This window comes from Heteronotia binoei, chromosome 21, assembly GCF_032191835.1.
Source record: "Heteronotia binoei isolate CCM8104 ecotype False Entrance Well chromosome 21, APGP_CSIRO_Hbin_v1, whole genome shotgun sequence".
NCBI classification, from domain to species: Eukaryota; Metazoa; Chordata; class Lepidosauria; order Squamata; family Gekkonidae; genus Heteronotia; species Heteronotia binoei.
In genome coordinates this window covers 6121701-6142190 of record NC_083243.1, presented here as the reverse complement: position 1 = coordinate 6142190, position 20490 = coordinate 6121701, and the positions used below count along the sequence as shown (strand labels likewise).

At 51.4% G+C, this 20490-nt stretch overlaps 1 protein-coding gene across 1 annotated transcript in view; it reads right to left on the bottom strand.

Annotated features, from left to right (window-relative positions):
* Positions 1–17957, bottom strand: part of CDKL1 (cyclin dependent kinase like 1) — a 57124-nt gene extending 39167 nt beyond the window's left edge. Inside the window, exon 1 of the mRNA XM_060261694.1 lies at positions 17749–17957. Coding sequence (XP_060117677.1) covers positions 17749–17916 — 168 coding nt within the window. The 5' untranslated portion in view covers positions 17917–17957. The remainder of the gene's footprint in view (positions 1–17748) is intronic.
* Between the last annotated feature and the right edge of the window lie 2533 nt (positions 17958–20490).

Genomic DNA, 20490 nt, shown 5'->3' with positions numbered 1-20490 from the left:
AAGACGAATGCACGATGATCGAGTTCGGAGCCGGGTGAGTGAATAGGAACTTGGATTCAGGTGCATGTATCTTGTAGAGGGCTTCGACCTTCTTGGATGTCGGCGGTACTGATGCCGGTTTGTCCCATGCTTCTCTGAGTGTTTCTAGGAGGACGGGGAGCATGGGAAGAGATGAGCTGGATGGAAGATCCGCATGCACCAGATCGAATACGACGTCCGAGACTCTGGGGGCGTCCGTATTGAGCTTCAGGTTCAGCGAACTTGCCATGTTTGCCACGAGGTCGAGGTAGGATTTCGGGCCCTCGGACGGCGATAGGTCTGCTGGCTTGGCTATGTCGGATTCTGGGGATTGTAGGTCCGAACCCGAAGAGTGGTCGGAGTCGGAGAGTTCCTCCTCGGATCCGTCGTCGGTTCCCTGGTGCAGGTCGGGCTGGGGCGTTGTCTTGGGAGCCGTGTGTAAGGACTCGAGTGGCGGCGGGAGTTTCGGTTCGGCGCCGAGATTCGTAAGGTCGTCATGGTGAAGCGGTTCGACCGATGCGGAATGGAGTCTGTGTGAGCGATCTCGGTCGCGAGGAGACTCTTGGTAGCTGTGGTAATGTCGATCGTAGGATGGTGATCGTCGGTGCCGTCTTCGGTTCCGTGGGGATGGAGACCTGGATCTCGATGGAGAGTAGTAGTAGTGTCTCCCCCTGCGGTGGCTGCGGGAGCGACGGCGGCTGCGGGACCTGGTGCGGCGGCGACTGCGGGACCTGGTGCGGCGGCGGCTGCGAGACCTGGTGTGACGGCGACTGCGCGACCTGGTGTGCCGGCGACTGCGGGATCTGGTGCGTCTGCGACTGCGAGACCGCGGTCTGGTCGGGAGGACTCTCGGGGTCGAGGGTTCTCTGGTGAGCGCGTGGGCGTCTACAGGGTGCGAGAGATCTATGAATTTAGATGGGTCGAGGATCCCAACGGATGCGGTAGAGTGCGTATCCAGCAGTTGGTCTGGTGGGGAATTCGGAATGGACGGTGACTTGGATGAAATGCGGATGATTTCCAATGGAGTGATTGATGGTGTTGCTGTCGACTTCGATGTCGGAGTCTTCGGCAGCGATCCGGAGGCAGTGGCGCTCGGGTTCGGGGTCTTCGGCTTGGTGGTCGGGTTCGAGACCGAGTCGAGAGGTCGGGTCTTGTGCTTCTTGGAGCTCACGCTACCCGTCGGGTCCGAGTGGGCGGAATCGGAACGGCGGCGCTTCTTGGGGTCGTCCGACTTCTTGGAGTGCTTGCCGGTCTTAGGCTTACTGGGACTCTGTGCCACGGAAGCTGCCGACTGCGTCTCTCCCACGAGGTGTGGGGAAGATGGCGCGGGTTGTTTTTGTCCGCCATGCGGCATGGCCGGTCGGAGTGTGGTTTCCATGAGGTGGCTCCTGAGTCTCGCGGCGCGGTTCTTGCGGGCCTGTTTGCCAAATTGGCTGCAGTGCACGCAGGAGTCTGGACGGTGGGCCTCTCCAAGGCAGAACAAGCACAGAGAGTGACCGTCGGATGAGGGGATTTTGGATGAGCAGCTGGTGCAGCGTTTAAAGATTATCTTGTCCCTTCCTTCCATCCGCCCGGGGAGGGGGGGGGGGGGAGGGGAAAAGTCCCGAAGAGATAGTAAGAAAAGGCCTTTTTTTTTTTTTTTTATACGATACCAGGTAGAAGTAGAAGATGAAGAGTTGAGGTTGAAGAGAAGGTAGTTGTAGAGATTGCAATGAAGAAGTTGGAGATCAACGAGGAAGGTGCGATCCGGTCGGCGGTAAGGAAGAAACTGAGTGGCTAAGCACCTCCCCCTTCTCCAGGCATGCGCAGTAGCTGACTCCTCCCAGGACAAGCGGGAGGCGCGCCAGATCTACGATCAAGATTGCTTTGAACTCTCCGAGGTCGGGGCCAATCCTGCGGATTACCCATATGTGTGAATGCACAGAGACCACGAAGAAGATCCAATATCTTCTTCATCTTCTTCTTTACCGACCTCAGAAGGATGGAAGGCTGAGTCAACCTGGAGCTGGCTACCTGAAAACCCAGCTTCCGCCGGGGATCGAACTCAGGTCGTGAGCAGAGCTTAGGACTGCAGTACTGCAGCTTTACCACTCTGCGCCACGGGGCTTCTTCTATCATACTCTTCTATTCTAGTCTTGCTTAAAACTCAGGGAGCCCCCCCTTTTTTCTATAAATCTTAAGAATTCAGCAAAATTCTCATAGGGGGTTTGAACAAGGGAACCCAGAAGCAAGTATTTGGGGGGTGGGGGGGAGAGAAGCAAAGAGCACAATAAAATCGAGAAGCTCCAGAGCTCCGCTCGTGTGAGCTCTTGCCCAAAACGAGGCCTGATCCTACCCCTCTGCTACGTCTCTCCCCCTCCCCGCCCTGCCCCAAGTCTTCCTCAGCAACAGGATACGACCCCGACAGTGGGGCCTGAGGAACGCTCGGTCTGTTCCAGCCCGGCAAAGCCGACAATCTTATCTTGTGTTCCTAGCAGCAGGGCACGCGCATAAATCCCCCATCAACGGCATTGTATACAAGAAGACTTATGACTAACAGCTCTATTCAGACTCCGCATCGCCAATCTCACTCAAATCCTGCACCACGGAAACGGGAGTTTGAGATTAAAAGAGGCAAATATTGACAGGCCAAAGGCGGTGGCGTCAGAAGTGGCGTTCTTTGCCCAAGAGTGCCGGCGCCAGCCGCCAAGTCTCTTAGGGTCTAAGCCAGGGGTGGCCAAACAAATTAGGCCCCCGGAGGGTTCCTATCAGGACCCCGGGGCAAATGCTGTCATCTGCTTCCTTCTCCCGCTTCCTTCTTCATACCAGCTTGCTTTGGCAGGCTTGCTCAGTTGCACAGAAGCTACAGAGCAAAACCTCTGTTTTCTCAATTGGTTGAGGCTCCTCCCTTGGGGAAAAAGAGGGGAGGGAGGGCTTTGCTGTGCCAGGCTCTCTCAATCACACAGCAGAGCTACTGAGCCGAGATTCTCTTCCTTCTATTGGCTGAGGCTCCTGGTCCCCTGGGGAAGGAAGGAAGGAAACAGCCGGAGCTTCCTTTGCCCAGTTCCCTGCAGCCCATGGGAGAGATGAAGAAGATGAAGATATTGGATTTATATCCCGCCCTCCACTCCGAAGAGTCTCAGAGCGGCTCACAATCTCCTTTCCCTTCCTCCCCCACAACAGACACCCTGTGAGGTGGGTGCGGCTGAAGAGGGCTCTCACAGCAGCTGCCATTTCAAGGACAACCTCTGCCAGAGCTATGGCTGACCCAAGGCCATGCTAGCAGGTGCAAGTGGAGGAGTGGGGAATCAAACCCGGTTCTCCCAGATAAGAGTCCGCACACTTAACCACTACACCAAACCGGCAAAGAAAGCAAAGAAAGCACCTTTAAGTGCTGTGTAGAGAGGAGCAAGGAACGGCCACACAGCCTGGTAGGGGAAGGTCTAACGTGCTTCCATGTTTGATCTATGAGGGCTGGCATATGCGTACAGATCTTCCTTGGATGCTGTAAGGCGGGAGGAATCCCCAAGCTTTTTTGAGCCTGCGAACCCCTTAGGAATTCTGACCTAGGGGGCTGGGAGCAGCAACAAAATGGCTGCCACCGGAGGGGGAACCAGATACAAAATGGCTGCCACAGAATCCCTTTAGCCACAGAGTGAAGATCCTTCTGCCGTGGCGGCAGCTGCTGCCGAAGCAGTGTTTTTAAAAAATCTGCCACAATCAATCAGATCTCCAATGGCCAATGAGAATCCTTGCTGGGCAAAAGGCCCACCTCCCACTTGTCTAAATTCAACCAGGGGACGCCAGGAAGGGTGTCGGCGGACACCATGTTGGGGAATTCCTTTTGAAGGCCAATAAGTGATGAATACGAATATGTTCCTTGGAAGCAGCCTTTACCAAATAGCTTCTAACATCCCCTGCCTTAGAACGAACGGAGGCATCTTCTGGGCATTCATGCCAACCAAGCCAGGCTGGGCATATTTGCCAATTCTGCTAACTCATTTGTTATAAGGGCCAGATCTGACATAAATGAGACCTTTCTGGCCAGGCCATGTCGGGCTGCACCACGCGTATACCTATTTAAGATAAGGCAGCAGAGATATAAACTTTATAAAGGACATGAACACAAAGATTTAAAAAAAAAAAAAACTTAAAAACATGCTTAAAACATTGGTACTCATTGGTGCTTTCTTTGTATCACTCCCACGGGATCCAGGGAACAGGGCAAAGGAAGCTCTGGCTCTTTTCTTCCTTCCCCAGGGGACCACAAGGGAGAGGAGCCTCAGCCAATAGAAGGAAGAGAGGCTTGGCTTAGTAGCTCTGCTGTGCAATTGAGAGAGCCTGGCAAAGCAAACTCTGCCTCCCACCCTTCCTCCCCAAGGAAGGAGCCTCAGCCAATGGCAAAAATAGAGGTTTTGCTCTGTAGCTCCTGTGCGATTGAGCAAGCCTGGCAAAGCAAGCTGTGATGCAGAAGGAAGCAAGAGAGAGGGAGAAGAAAGCAGATGACAGCCAGTTGCTTGGGGGCCTGACAGGAGCCTTCCGGGGGCCCGATTCGGCCCTCAGGCCGCATGTTTGATGCCCCTAGGCTAACTGGTGTAGAGGACTACATCACAAGAACGTCTGTCAAGTTTGCAGATGGCACCAGATTATTCCGGATGGTGAAAACCGAGGCTGGTTGTGAAAAGCTTCAGGAGGGCATCCACAAACTGGGTGAGTGGGCGACAACGTGGCAGAAGAAGTTCAAGGTCGTTAAGTGTAAGTGGATGCACACCAGGACAAAAAAAAATATGCCCAGCTTCAAGTAGAGGCTACTGGGGTCTGAACTTGCTCAGGCTGAGTGGGGGAAAGATCTTGGGGTTGTAGTGAAGAGCTCATCGAAAAGTGATAGTCCAGAAGGCCACAGCAGAGAAAAAGGAAAAATTAAGGGATCATTAGGAAAGGGTTTGAGAATAAAACAGCCGATATGGTAATGCTCCTTTTTATATCTGTGGCGCAGCCACGTTTGGAATACTGTGCACAGTTCTCGTTACTGAAGCTTCAAAAGAAGAAGACGACGACTGCAAATTTATACCCCGCCCTTCTCTCTGAATCAGAGACTCAGAGCGGCCTACAATCTCCTATATCTTCCCCCACAACAGACACCCTGTGAGGAGGGTGGGGCTGAGAGAGCTCTGACAGAAACTGCCCTTTCAAGGACAACTCCCACAAGACCTATGGCAGACCCAAGGCCATTCCAGCAGCTGTAAGCAGAGTGGGGAATCAAACCCGGTTCTCCCAGATAAGAGTCCGCAAACTTAACCGCTATGCCAAACTGGAGACCCTTTCCTAGGAGGAAAGGCTGAAAATTCCAGGACTTCTCAGCTTAGAGAAGAGACAACAGAGGAGGGACATGATAGAGGTTTATAAAGTTATCCGTGGAATGGAGAGAGATGACCAAAGAGAAGTTTTGATCCCCCTCCCAAAATACTAGAACTCAAGGGCATCCAGTGAAGCTGACAAGTGGTGCGTTCAGGGTGGGGGGGAGAAATACTGCTTTACACAGCAAGTGATTAAAATGTGGAAACCACTGCCAGAGGATGTTGTGAATACAGAGGCTACAGGAATCAACAGCTTTAAAAGGGGATGAGATAGATTCATGGAGGAGAAGCCTTTTTAATGGCTACTAGCCACAGTGTCTAAGGGGAATCTCCACATTGAAAGGCTCTCAATCCCACAGCCAGAAGGCAACGTCGAGGAAGGTCTTGGCCTCTCTGCCCTGTTGGCCCTCCAGAAGAACTGGTTGGCCGCTGGCTGAGACGGGATGCTGGACTAAATGGACCCTCACTGGTCTGATCCTGAAGGCTCTTCTGATGTTCTTAAGAAGCCTCTGTGCCCCATTGTTGGCCCTTCAGAGGAACTGGTTGGTCGCTGGCTGAGACAGGATGCTGGACTAAATGGGCCACTGGTCTGATCCAGCAGGGCTCTTCTGATGTTCTTATGAAGGCCTCGGCCTCCCTGCCCTGTTGTGAACCCTCCAGAGAAACTGGTTGGGGCCTGTGTGTGAGACAGGATGCTAGACTAGATGGACCCTCACTGGTCTGATCCAGTTTGGTGTAGTGGTTAAGTGTGTGGACTCTTATCTGGGAGAACCGAGTTTGATTCCCCACTCCTCCACTTGCAGCTACCGGAATGACCTTGGGTTAGCCATAGCTATCGCAGGAGTTGTCCTTGAAGGAGCAGCCGCTGTGAGAGCTCTCTCAGCCCCACCCACCTCACAGGGTGTCTGTTGTGGAGGAAGAAGATATAGCAGATTGTAAGCCGCAATGAGTCTCTGATTCAGAGAGAAGGGCAGGTTATAAATCTGCAGTCTTCTTCTTTTTAGGGGAAGGCCTCGGCCTCTCTGGCCTGTTGTTGACCCTTATGAAGGTTCTTATGTTGGTTCTTATGAAGGCCTCAACCTCTCTGCCCTGTTGTTGACCCTTCAGAGGAACTGGTTGGTCCCTGTGTGAGACAGGAGGCTGGACTAAATGGGCCTTCACTGGTTTGATCTAGCAGGGCTCTTCCTATGTATTTATGTTCTCATCAGATCTCAGACGCTAAGTGGGGCTGGCCTTCATTAATACTGAGAGGAGAGAGCACCAAGGAAGTCCAGGGTCAATATGTCAAGGCAGGCAACGGCAAACTGCCACTGAACATCTCTGCCTTGAAAACCCCATGAGGGGTCACGTCGCCTGCAGTCTGATCTGCCAACTGAATACGCCGGGACCTGAAATCAGCACCTTCTGCGTGCCAAGCAAACGCTCTTAGTACAGAGCCACAGCCCCTCTTCCCAGATGGGTTGCCGTTAAGTTGGCTGCAGCTTGGGTTTTTTTTGGGGGGGGGAAGGGGAGGACACACTTTAAGAACATAAGAGAAGCCCTGTTGGATCAGGCCAGTGGCCCCTCCAGTCCAACACTCTGTGTCACATAAGAGAAGCCCTGTTGGATCAGGCCAATGGCCCCTCCAGTCCAACACTCTGTGTCACATAAGAACATAAGAGAAGCCATGTTGGATCAGGCCAGTGGCCCATCCAGTCCAACATTCTGTGTCACATAAGAACATAAGAGAAGCCCTGTTGGATCAGGCCAGTGGCCCCTCCAGTCCAACACTCTGTGTCACAGAAGAACATAAGAGAAGCCATGTTGGATCAGGCCAGTGGCCCATCCAGTCCAACGCTCTGTGTCACTAGGGTCCAGAGCACCGACGTTGGGACAGTCAGCTGGCGCGAGGGAGGGTCCGTTTGACAATTGAATACGCGTAGGAACCACAACTGTAGCATTCTCATGTGGAACCTGGCGAATTCCAGCACTGCTGTTGTCGCTGCCATTAAGCCCAGGAGGCGTTGGGCCTGGAACTGTAGGGTTTGTCAGAAACATTTGTGTCAGTGATATTATGTCTTCCGCCCTTTGTATCGGGAGGAATGCTTTGCAGGCTTGCGAGTCCAATATGGCTCCTATGAATTGCACCCTTTGAGAGGGTTGCAGTGCCGATTTCTTTAAGTTGACCTGCAGGCCTAAGTCTCGTAGAAGGGCTAGGGTGATTTCTATATGCTGAAGTAGCAGAGGTTTGGAACTTGCCACTAGCAGCCAATCGTCTATATAGGGAAAGATAATGATCCCTTGTAGACGCAGATGAGCTGCCACCACCACCATAGTCTTTGTAAAAATTCTCGGTGCCGTGGAGAGGCCAAAGGGTAAGGCCTTGTATTGGTAATGGGTGTTTCCAATAGAGAACCTGAGGAACTTCCTGTCTTCTTGACGTATGGTTACATGGAAGTAGGCATCCTGCAGGTCTAGGGTTGCCATCCAATCTCCCTGGTTCAGTAGGGGTAATATGTTTTGCAGGGAGATCATTCTGAATTTTTGGTTTGGTATGAAATGATTCAGGCCTCGTAGATCCATAATGGGTCGAAGGCCCCCATCTTTTTTGGGAATGGTGAAATATCGGGAGTAGAAACCTTGTCCGGTCTGGCTGATTGGCACTTGTTCGATTGCGTCTTTCTTGAGGAGGGATTGAACCTCCGCCTGCAGAGTGAGGGATGCCCTGGTGTGAACGACAGTAGGGACTGTCGGGTTTTCTCTGAATTCTATTTGACAACCCATCCGGATTATCGACAAGACCCATTTGTCCGTAGTGATTGTGGACCATGCCTGGAAATATGGGAAAAGTCTGGTATGGTCCGGGTCCAAAGGGGAGGGGATAAAACAGGGGGAAGGGCAGTCAAAGACCCTGTTTAGACGGTCTGTTCCCTTTCTGTCTGGTTGGTTGTGAGGAAGTCGGTGAGTACTTCGACTTGGGATTGTATGGAGGTTTGGAATAGGTTGTGGAACCTTTAGGTCTCCATTGTTGTTCGGTGGGCTGTTTGGGGAACGGTTTCTTGTTCCACGGTTTGTTCCAGGTACGTTTCCCTTGGGATCTAGATGAGATGGGGACTCCCAGATTGCGTGATGTTCTGATGCTTTTATCCATCCCTTGTAGCACAGAATCTGTGTTGGAGCTGAACAATCCACTTCCATCAAAGGGGAGATCTTCGACATAGGATTGAGTATCTGGCTGTAATGCTGTCGATCTTAGCCAAGAGTGACGTCTCAAGGTAATTGCCGAGGTGAGTGTCTTTGCGGAAATGTCACCTGCGTGTTTAGCGGTATTAATCTGCTGTTTAGCAAGTGCTATGCCTTCCCTTTGAATCTTTTTCATTGCCTGTTTGGCTTGCTCTGACAGGTCTGGTAGAGTCGATAATTGATCCCATAGGGTGTATTGATAACGGCCCATACATGCTCCATAATTCGCCACCTTCACTCCTATCGAACCTGCAGTGTAGAATCTCCTGCCTAAATTGTCCAACTTCTTCCCCTCTTTGTCTGGTGGAGAAGGATGTGTCTTTCTAGCCTTTGAAGACGAGGCTACGACTACAGAGTTTGGTCTTGGGTGATTAAATAGGAACTCCGCTGTGGACTCCTGGACTCGATACATGTGGTCCAGCCTTCGAGAGCTTATCGGTGTTGAAGCTGGTTTGTCCCAAGAAGATTTTGTGTTGTGGAGCATGACTGTCGTGAGAGGTAAGGCAACGGCCGTCGAGGTGTCAAGTTGGACGACGTCGAATACGTTGTCGGTAACTACCGGCTTCGATTGGACTGTCGGAAGCGATAGGGTTTGTGCCATACTTTATTAAATCCCCATAGGATTTAAGGTCCTCAGAAGGGGATATGGGTAGTTCTTCGCCCACCTTATTCAATGGCGCTGGCTCATCCGGGGAGGAGATGTTCTGTTCTTCCCGGATGGAGCCTTCCTCCGATCCGTGTGAGCCTTCTCCTGATTCTGAGTGTTCAGAAGAATGTTTAGGGGTCTCTGGAGCTCTTGGTGACTCCGGTGTCTTCCGACACTCTGGGCTCCGCGAGCGTGGGGGGGTCTTTTGTCTCCTTGGAGGTGTTGTACTCTGTGGTTTCGATATCGACGCCGATGGCGTGTGTCTGGGTCAATACGATGTCCAGGATCTAACCGAGGCTTCAGACTGCTGGTCCCAATCTAAGTGTTTAGTAGGAAACCACGGAAACATGGAAGGCATCGGGCAAGACCCATACAAGTATTGCCACTGTCTCTGGTCCCAGGACATTGGTGGCGGTGGTCTCCGAAGAGGGGAGCGATCTCTATTGAGGGATCTCTCTTCTGAATCTTGGGACCGATGACGACGCCGAGTGCTACGCTGGTCTCTATGAGGGCTGTCTGAATGGTCACACCCGAGGCTTCCACGACTAGGTGTGGTGGATCGATCCCTTTCCGGGCTTTGGACTCGACGGCGATCGGGGCTGACCGAGGGGTCTCGGGCCGGTGTTCGGGATCGGACGGTGTCTTCCACGGTATGTATTTCTGGTGGACTGCCCTCCGTCCCTGACCGTTGCGTCAGATCTAGGTCGCGATCTGAGTCTGAAGAAATGGCGATCTGCGTCGACATCGATGCCAGTACCGAGGGGCTTAATCGGCGGCGTGGTGAAGCGAAGAGCTTCAGAGGTGGTACTCTCGTCACCGATTCCGGTGGTGATGTCGGGAGCGAAGTTGCGGACGATCGATGTTTGTCCGACTTTTTCTTCTTCTTCGCTTCCGGCTGAAGTCCCTTCTCCTCCCTTGGCCGTTTTGCAGGAGTGGAGGAGTCGGACTTAGATGCCGAGCCCGTTTTTGTGGGGCGATCGGCGTCGGAGGGGGTCTTGTCGATATTGCCCGACTCCGACGTCGACGGCTTGTGTGTTGCCGCCGACATTTTCTTGGGCGATAGCGCTTTCTCCATCAGCGCCGCTGCTAAACGACCCGCGCGATTCTTCTTCATCTGGCGGGAAAATTTAGCACAGTGTGCACACGCGTCAGGGATGTGCGTCTCTCCTAAGCAAAAAAGGCAAAGAGCGTGCCCGTCTGGAGGGGCGATTTTGCTACCGCAATTCTTGCACCTTTTGAAAAAGCCCCACCGCTTTTCCATGCGGGTGGGGGGGGGGTTGGCGGAAAAAGGGAGGATGAGGGGGAATGTCCGAAAAAAATTTCTCTGCTTCCCTGCTCCTGAGTCTTTAAAAAGACTGTTGTGTGACTCGAGTCAGAATAAAGTTCTATTAAGTTCAAGTAGTAGCGATTGCAACTTCCAAGAAAAAAAGGGGTTTTACCGACCGTGGCGAGAGATCGACTGATCCAAGCGGCGGTCAGAAGAGAACTGGCGGGATGTCCGCTCCGGTCCCTGTGGGCATGCGCGGTGGGGCTTCTGCGCATGCGCACTGGACCTGGGGCGCGGAAATCCACAGCTTTCAAGAATACTGATCGAGATCGGCGCGGGCGCCTATATCCCATCAGTGTGATGCACAGAGACCACGAAGAAGATCATAAGAAAAGCCCTGCTGGATCAGGCCAGTGGCCCATCCAGTCCAACGCTCTGTGTCACATAAGAACATAAGAGAAGCCATGTTGGATCAGGCCAATGGCCCATCCAGTCCAACACTCTGGGTCACACATAAGAGAAGCCATGTTGGATCAGGCCAATGGCCCATCCAGTCCAACACTCTGGGTCACACATAAGAGAAGCCATGTTGGATCAGGCCAATGGCCCATCCAGTCCAACACTCTGTGTCACATAAGAACATAAGAGAAGCCATGATGGATCAGGCCAGTGGCCCATCCAGTCCAACACTCTGTGTCACATAAGAACATAAGAGAAGCCCATCCAGCCCAACACTCTTTGTCACATAGCGGCCAAAAACCCTAACCCAGGCGCCATCAGAAGGTCCATCAGTGGGGCCAGGACACTAGAAGCCCTCCCACTGTTGCCCCACCCAAGCACCCAGAATACAGAGCACCCCTGCCCCAGACATAAGAACATAAGAGAAGCCACGTTGGATCAGGCCAATGGCCCATCCAATCCAACACTCTGTGTCACACAACGGCCAAAAAACCCAGGTGCCATCAGGAGGTCCACCAGTGGGGCCAGGACACTGGAAGCCCCCCCACTGCCCGCCCACCCCAAGCACAAGAATACACAGCATCACTACCCCAGACAGAGAGTTCCAATGATAAGCTGTGGCTAATAGCCACTGATGGACCTCTGCTCCAGATGCTTATCCAGTCCCCTCTTGAAGCTGTCTATGCTTTTAGCCACCACCACCTCATCCCAAGATGAGTAGAGAACCGGAAAGTGGACAGAAAATGGCTGCACGTTACCCGCCCCCGCCGCCCCCGTCTGCCAAGAATCCAAAGAAGAAAGCCAAGCTGTCTGGGAGATGTGCCAAGGTGGAACCAGAGACAGGCACAAGAGAGAAAGAAGTCCGAGGCGGCACACTGCTGCCCTTTCCCAGGGAAAGGAGGAGAGAGACACCCCGAAAGCTCCAACGTGATCTGTTCAGCCATCCACAGACAGCAACTCCGCCTTCCGGGGCAGAAGCTGGCCAAAACAAGAACGGGGAATGCCAGTTTGTGCATCTGTTGGAAAATATAATCTGTTGCTTGGATTCAGAGCTCACGTTCCTCAGAGGGAAGCAGATTCCGGAGGCAGGAAAGAAAGACTGCGATCCCGGGGGTGGTGGGGTGGGGGGGCGGATCTCTCGCAAAGTTCTCCAGCCCAGCGAGAACGTTCGATAATGCCTTGGGTGGATTCCGGCCAGCCCGCTTCTCACCCGCGGGGTGACCATGGTGCCAGTTCCACATGAAAGCAGTCGTGCCACAGCGGTCAGGTGACACCCGAATGGCATCATACTTTCCCCAAGCAAGCGGCTCAAAAAGACGGACGGTTGCCAGCAGCAGCCGTAAGCTGAGTTCTGCAAAATGTGGCAAGGAAAGGGGGGGGGGCTTCTAGCTCTAAGGTTGATAACAATACACTTTAAGGCCCTCTATGGCCAGGCTCCTGCGTACCTTAGGGGCCGCCTTTCCCTGCATATCGAGCACTTCGGTCCGGGTCTCAAAACCTGTTGACGGTTCCCAGCATCAGAGAAGCGAAGGTCAAAACGACGACGAGAGCCAGGGCCTTTTCCGTTGCTGCCCCGAGCTGGTGGAATGAGTTGCCGGAGGAGGTTAGGGCCCTGCGAGAGCTTCCACAGTTCCGCAGGGCCTGCAAAATGGCGCTCTTCCGCTAGGCATCTACATGAATGCTCACATGTGCAGCAATGGGACTGGCCCATAAGAACACCACCAATGGCCAACTTCACTGCGCTACGGCGATCCTGAGACCTCTGAGTACAGCTAACCACCAGAATTACATAAGAACATAAGAGAAGCCATATTGGATAAGTCCAATGGCCCATCCAGTCCAATACTCCATGTCACATAAGAACATAAGAGAAGCCATGTTGGATCAGGCCAATGGCCCATCCAGTCCAACACTCTGTGTCACAGAAGAACATAAGAGAAGCCATGTTAGATCAGGTCAATGGCCCATCCAGCCCAACACTCTGAGTCACATAAAACATAAGAGAAGCCATGTTGGATCAGGCCAATGGCCCCTCCAGTCCACCACTCTGTGTCATATAAGAACATAAGAGAAGCCCTGTTGGATCAGGCCAATGGCCCATCCAGTCCAACACTCTGTGTCACATAAAACATAAGAGAAGCCATGTTAGATCAGGCCAATGGCCCATCCAGTCCAACACTCTGTGTCACAGAAGAACATAAGAGAAGCCATGTTAGATCAGGTCAATGGCCCATCCAGCCCAACACTCTGAGTCACATAAAACATAAGAGAAGCCATGTTGGATCAGGCCAATGGCCCCTCCAGTCCAACACTCTGTGTCACATAAAACATAAGAGAAGCCATGTTAGATCAGGCCAATGGCCCATCCAGTCCAACACTCTGTGTCACAGAAGAACATAAGAGAAGCCATGTTAGATCAGGTCAATGGCCCCTCCAGTCCACCACTCTGTGTCATAAGAACATAAGAGAAGCCCTGTTGGATCAGGCCAATGGCCCATCCAGTCCAACACTCTGTGTCACATAAAACATAAGAGAAGCCATGTTAGATCAGGCCAATGGCCCATCCAGTCCAACACTCTGTGTCACAGAAGAACATAAGAGAAGCCATGTTAGATCAGGTCAATGGCCCATCCAGTCCAACACTCTGAGTCACATAAAACATAAGAGAAGCCATGTTGGATCAGGCCAATGGCCCCTCCAGTCCACCACTCTGTGTCACATAAGAACATAAGAGAAGCCGTGTTGGATCAGGCCAATGGCCCATCCAGTCCAACACTCTGTGTCACATAAGAGAAGCCATATTGGATTAGGCCAATGGCCCCTCCAGTCCAACACTCTGTGTCACATAAGAACATAAGAGAAGCCGTGTTAGATCAGGTCAATGGCCCATCCAGTCCAACACTCTGAGTCACATAAAAACATAAGAGAAGCCATGTTGGATCAGGCCAATGGCCCCTCCAGTCCAACACTCTGTCACATAAGAACATAAGAGAAGCCATGTTGGATCAGGCCAATGGCCCATCCAGTCCAACACTCTGAGTCACATAAAAACATAAGAGAAGCCATGTTGGATCAGGTCAATGGCCCATCCAGTCCAACACTCTGAGTCACATAAGAACATAAGAGAAGCCATGTTGGATCAGGCCAATGGCCCATCCAGTCCAACACTCTGTGTCACACAGTGGCCAATATATGTTTGTGTGTACACACACACACACACACACACACATATACTGTGTTTAATAGCCACTGATGGACCTCTGCTCCATATTTTTATCCAATCCCCTCTTCAAGCTGGCTATGCTTGCCGTTGCCACCACCTCCCGTGGCAGTGAATTCCACATGTTAATCCCTCTTTGGGTGAAGAAGGACTTCCTTTTATCCGTTCTAACCTGACTGCTCAGCAATTTCATTGAATGCCCACGAGTTCTCGTATTGTGCGCCAGGGAGAAAAGGACTTCTTTCTCTACTTTCTCCATCCCAGGGATCATCTTGTAAAATCTTGTAATTTAAATCGCTGCCTGAAATTATGATAGCAGCGCATGCAATTGCTTTAAGTTGTTTTTACGTTTTATGCTTTTATTGTTGCTTATTGTATCGGTCACACTAACGCGTTTGTGTCGACCCCTTGGCTTGTGAGCCGCCCTGAGCTTGCCTTTGGTGGGGAGGGCGGGATGGAAATCAAGTTAATAAGCAATAAATAAATAAATAATAAAAGCACACGGGCAACGGGAGAGGAAATCTTATAGGCTAGAGGAGCTGGCAAACAAGACCTCCAGAGGACTCCTATCAGGCCCCTGAGCAACTGGCTGCCGCCTGCGTCCTTCTCCCTCTCTCTTGCTTCCTTCTGTATCACAGCTTGCTTTGCCAGGCTTCGTCAATCGCACAGGAGCTACCGAGGAAAGCCTCTATTTACTCCATTGGCTGAGGCTCCTCCCTTGGGGAGGAAGGGGGGAGGGAGAGTTTGCTTTGCCGGGCTCTCTCAATCGCACAGCAGAGCTACTGAGCCCAGCCTTTCTTCCTTCTGTCGGTTGAGGCTGCTCCCCCTCCCTGTCCCCTGGGGAAGGAAGGAAAGAGCCAGAGCTTCCTATGCCCAGTTCCCTGGATCCCATGGGAGGAATACAAAGAAAGCACCTTTAAGACCAATGAGTGTGAATATTTTAAGCGTGTTTTATTTTAAGCTTTTAAAAAAAATCTTTGTCTGTGTCCTTTATAAAGTTTATATCTCTGCTACCCGGCATTACATTTTATGACACGTGGCCGAGCGACCCGATAAGGTCTCATTTATGTCAGATCCGGCCCTCGTAACAAAGGAGTTCGACACCGCTGCTCTAAAACATCCTCTCATTTATAGCCTTGCCTGGATCTGGCAAGAGCCCCGTAGCGCAGAGTGTTAAAGCTGCAGCCCTGCAGTCCTAAGCTCTGCTCACGACCTGAGTTCGATCCCCGGCGGAAGCTGGGTTTTCAGGTCGCCGGCTCAAGGTTGACTCAGCCTTCCATCCTTCCGAGGTTGGTAAAAGGAGTCCCCAGCTTGCTGGGGGGAAAGCGTAGATGACTGGGGAAGGCAAAGCACCCCGTAAAAAAGTCTGCCACGTCACCCCAGAGTTGAAAACGATTGGTGCTTTCCTTTCCTTTCCAGATCTGGCAAACGGAGGGCCCTTGTGATTCCCTGGACTGAATCAATCCATCCCATGTTTGCATCTTGGACAGCATAGAACAGGAGTGGCCAAACTTGCTTAATGTAAGAGCCACACAGAATAAATGTCAGACGTTTGAGAGCCTCAAGACATGATTGTCAGATGTTTGAGAACCAAAAGGAGGGAAGGGAGGAAGAAAAAAAATGAAAGAAAAGTAGAAAGAAAGGAAATAGATTGGAGGGAGGAGGAAAGGAGAGGTGGAAAGAGAGCAGTTTTAAACTTTCCATGCCTTCTCCACGCTGCTGGCTGGCTTGGAGAAGTGATTTAAAGAGACAAACGCCTTCTCCACGCTGGCCGATGGGGTCGTGGGGGCTTCGAGAGCCACACAATTAACCAGTTTCGCACCAAACCTTTAATCCTGGTTTAGCGCTGTCCCCAAAACTGACATTCTACACTAGAATCATAGAATCAGATAAATCAACTCCATGAACATACTGAACATATGAAGCTGCCTTCTACTGAATCAGACCCTGGGTCCATCAAAGTCAGTCTTGTCTACTCAGACTGGCAGCGGCTCTCCAGGGCCTCAAGCTAAGTTTTTTCGCCCCCCACGCCTATTTGCCTGGACCCATTTTAAGTGGAGATGCCGGGGATTGAACCTGGGACCTTCTGCTTACCAAGCAGATGCTCTACCCCTGAGCCACCATCCCTCCCCTAACTGGCAGCGGCTTTCCAGGGTCTCAAGCTGAGGTTTTTCATGCCTACTTGCCTGGACCCTTTTCAGTTGGAGATGCCGGGGATTGAACCTGGGACCTACTTACCAAGCAGATGCTCTACCACTGAGCCACTGTCCATCCCCAAGCTATATGATTCTATTATTTTAGTGTAGAATGTCAGCTTAGGGACAGGGCTAAACCTGGATTAAAGGTCTAGTGCGAAATTCTGGTTTACACACACATAAAGCTGCCTTTGAATGAATCACGCCCTTGGTCCATAGAGACTGGTACTGCCCGCTCTGACCGGCAATACAGTACTATTTCTGGGAGTTAGCGCAGCAACTCTTATGTCTTCAAGATACATATTTTACTTTGTGAGCTCTATAGACTTAAAGATATATGTGTGAAAGAGCCATATGTGGCTCCCAAGCCATAGTTTGGCCACCCCTGGTATAGAATAAACAGAAGCACTGTCCTTTTGAATCTACCTGTCCTAAGGAGTAAAGATCATTTTAAAAACAAAAGACTTCACACGAATTTCCAGCTTTCAACCAATCTGCTTGTTTAAACTCGGGAGGGGAGGGAAATCAAACTGGGGTGTGTGTGTGTGTATATATATATATATATGTATATATGTATGTACACACACACATATACTGGCCACTGTGTGACACAGAGTGTTAGACTGGATGAGCCACTGGCCTGATCCAACATGTCTTCTCTGATGTTCCTATGTGACACAGAGTGTTGGACTGGATGGGCCACTGGCCTGATCCAACATGGCTTCTCTTATGTTCCTATGTGACACAGAGTGTTGGACTGGGTGGGCCACTGGCCTGATCCAACATGGCTTCTCTTATGTTCTTATGTGACACAGAGTGTTGGACTGGATGGACCATTGGCCTGATCCAACAGGGCTTCTCTTATGTTCTTATGTAACACAGAGTGTTGGACTGGATGGGCCATTGGCCTGATCCAACATGGCTTCTCTTATGTTCTTATGTGACACAGAGTGTTGGACTGGATGGACCATTGGCCTGATCCAACAGGGCTTCTCTTATGTTCTTATGTAACACAGAGTGTTGGAGTGGATGGGCCATCGGCCAGATCCAACAGGGCTTCTCTTATGTTATGTGACACAGAGTGTTGGACTGGATGGGCCATTGGCCTGATCCAACATGGCTTCTCTGATGTTCTTATGTGACACAGAAGTTGGACTGGATGGGCCATTGGCCTGATCCAACATGGCTTCTCTTATGTTCTTATGTGACACAGAAGTTGGACTGGATGGGCCATTGGCCTGATCCAACATGGCTTTTCTTATGTTCTTATGTGACACAGAGTGTTGGACTGGAGGGGCCATGGGCTGATCCAACACGGCTTCTCTTATGTTCTTATGGTACGCAGCCCGGATTTCCCGTTAACTGGGAAATGGGGAAGAACTTACCTTCAGCATCCGGATCTCTCGAAGTGCGATTTTTTTAATAACAGGGTCGTCTTCGGACTCCAAGAACTTTTTGATGGCGACGATCTGGCCGGTGTCCTTGTTCCGGCATTTGAAAACCACCCCGTAGGAGCCTTCCCCGATTTTGCTGATCTTCTCGTATTTCTCCATTGCGAGCGGAAACGGCCTCCGCAAGACCGTCCGCGGCTGAAGTTAAGCCGGGTAGCTACAACATCCAGGAGCGGGGATGCGGGGCGGGGAGTGCGGAGAACAGTCCTTCGGAAGGTGTGAATTAATCCCTGGGGGAGGTGGGAAATCAGAAGTCAAATCACACTGCATAGTCTAAGAACTCTGGAATTCAAACTTTGGAATTCAAACTTGATGGTTCACACCAGGGGTGACCAAACTTGCCTAACATAAGAGCCACATAGAATATATGTCAGATGTTTGAGAGCCATAAGAAGAAGAAGAACTGCAGATTTATGCCCTGCCCTTCTCTCTGAATCAGAGACTCAGAGTGGCTTACAATCTCCTGTATCTTCTCCCCCAACAGACACTCTGTGAGGTGGGCGGGGCTGAGAGAGCTCTGACAGAAGCTGCCCTTTCAAGGACAACTTCTGCCAGAGCTATGGCTGACCCAAGGCCATTCCAGCAGCTGCAAGTGGAGGAGTGGGGTATCAAACCCGGTTCAAGAGTCCGCACGCTTAACCCCTACACCAAATGTCAGATGTTAGAGAGAAGGAAGGAAGGCAGGGAGGGAGAGAGGAATGAAAGAAAGCTGGAAAGAAAGCAAATAGGGGTGGGAAGAGGGAGGGAGGGGTGGGAAGAAAGCAACTTCAACTTTCAATGCATTCTCCAAACCACTGGCTGGTTTAGCTTGGTGAGCCACACAACATGTGTGAAAGAGCCACATGTGGCTCCCGAGCCACAGTTTGGCCACTCCTGGTTTACACACACATGAAGCTGCCTTTGAATGAATCAAACCCTCGGTCCATCGAGATTGGTATTGCCCGCTCTGACCAGCAGCAGCTCTCTCTGGGGCTTCAGGCAGAGATCTTTCCCATCACCTGCTCTTTTCTACCTGGAGACGCCAGGGATTGAACCTGGGACCTGCGGCATGCAAAGCAGATCTTGAACCACAGCCCCTCCCCTAACGATTGTGCTCATTAAAAACGTGAGAGCAATTTGGTGTAGTGGTTAAGTGCGCGAACTTTTATCTGGGAGAACTGGGTTGGATTCCCCAATCCTCCACTTGCAGCTGCTGGAATGGCCTTGGGTCAGCCGTAGCTCTCACAGAGTTGTTCTTGAAAAGGCAGCCCTCTGAGCCCCACCCACCTCACAGGGTGTCTGTTGTGGGGGAGGAAGGGAAAGGAGATTGTGAGCTGCTCTGAGACTCTGTCTTGAAAGGGCAGCTGCTTTGAGAGCCCTGTCCAGCCCCACCCACCTCACCGGGTGTCTGTTGTGGGGGAGGAAGGGAAAGGAGATTGTAGGCCGCTCTGAGCCTCTGTCCTTGGAAGAGCAGCTGCTGGGAGAGCCCTCTCCAGCCCCACCCACCTCACAGGGTGTCTGTTGTGGGGTAGGAAGGGAAAGGAGATTGTGAGCCGCTCTGAGACTCTGTCCTTGAAAGGGCAGCTGCTGTGAGAGCCCTCTCCAGCTCCACCCACCTCACAGGGTGTCTGTTGTGGGGGAGGAAGGGAAAGGAGATTGTAGGCCGCTCTGAGAGACTCTGTCCTTGAAATGGCAGCTGCTTTGAGAGTCCTGTCCAGCCCCACCCACCTCACAGGGTGTCTGTTGTGGGGGAGGAAGGGAAAGGAGATTGTGAGCCGCTCTGAGACTCTTCGGAGTGGAGGGCGGGATATAAATCCAATATCTTCATCTACTTTACAGGGTGTCTGTTGGGGGGAGGAGGGAAAAGAGATTGTGAGCCGCTCTGAGACTCTTCAGAGTGGAGGGCGGGATATAAATCCAAGATCATCTTCTTCTTCTAGTCAAATCGCTCGCTCACAGCTTTAATGCCAGTTGCTCACAACGCAGAATTTTTGCTCACAAGACTCCGCAGCTTAGAGGGAGCACTGAATGTAAGCTGTTTCTTTTGGTTAGACACGATAATTTAATCAGTCATATGCTGTTGTTCAATAAAATTCTATGAATTTAAAAAAAAAAAGCAAGTTTATACCTAGAATTAAACTTCATTGGTCTTAATGGTGCCTCTGGACTCAATTTGTTCTATGTTGTGTATTTTGGTTTTTGTTAAAAAAAAATCTGCATAATAGTTACCTTGCAGAATTATTTGCTGCAACCTGACCGCACCTTCAACCCACCCACTCCCCACCCCCTTTAAAGTGCAGAGTAGGAAAGCAAAGGTCCCCTGTGCAAGCACCAGTCGTTTCTGACTCTGGGGTGACGTTGCTTTCACAACGTTTTCACGGAAGACTTTTTACGGGGTGGTTTGCCCTTGCCTTCCCCAGTCCTCTACACTTTCCCCCCAGCAAGCTGGGGACTCATTTTACTGACCTCGGAAGGATGGAAAGCTGAGTCAACCTCGAGCCGGCTACCTGAACCCAGCTTCCGCCGGGATCAAACTCAGGTCGTGAGCAGAGCTTACGACTGCAGCTTTACCACTCTGCGCCACAGGGCTCTTAAAAATCACAAAACAAATTCAATTAAAAAAAAACACACAGCAACCACCAGAAGGAAGGGTATGTCAAATGGAACAAAAAAAAAGTCTTTACCTACTAGGGGAAG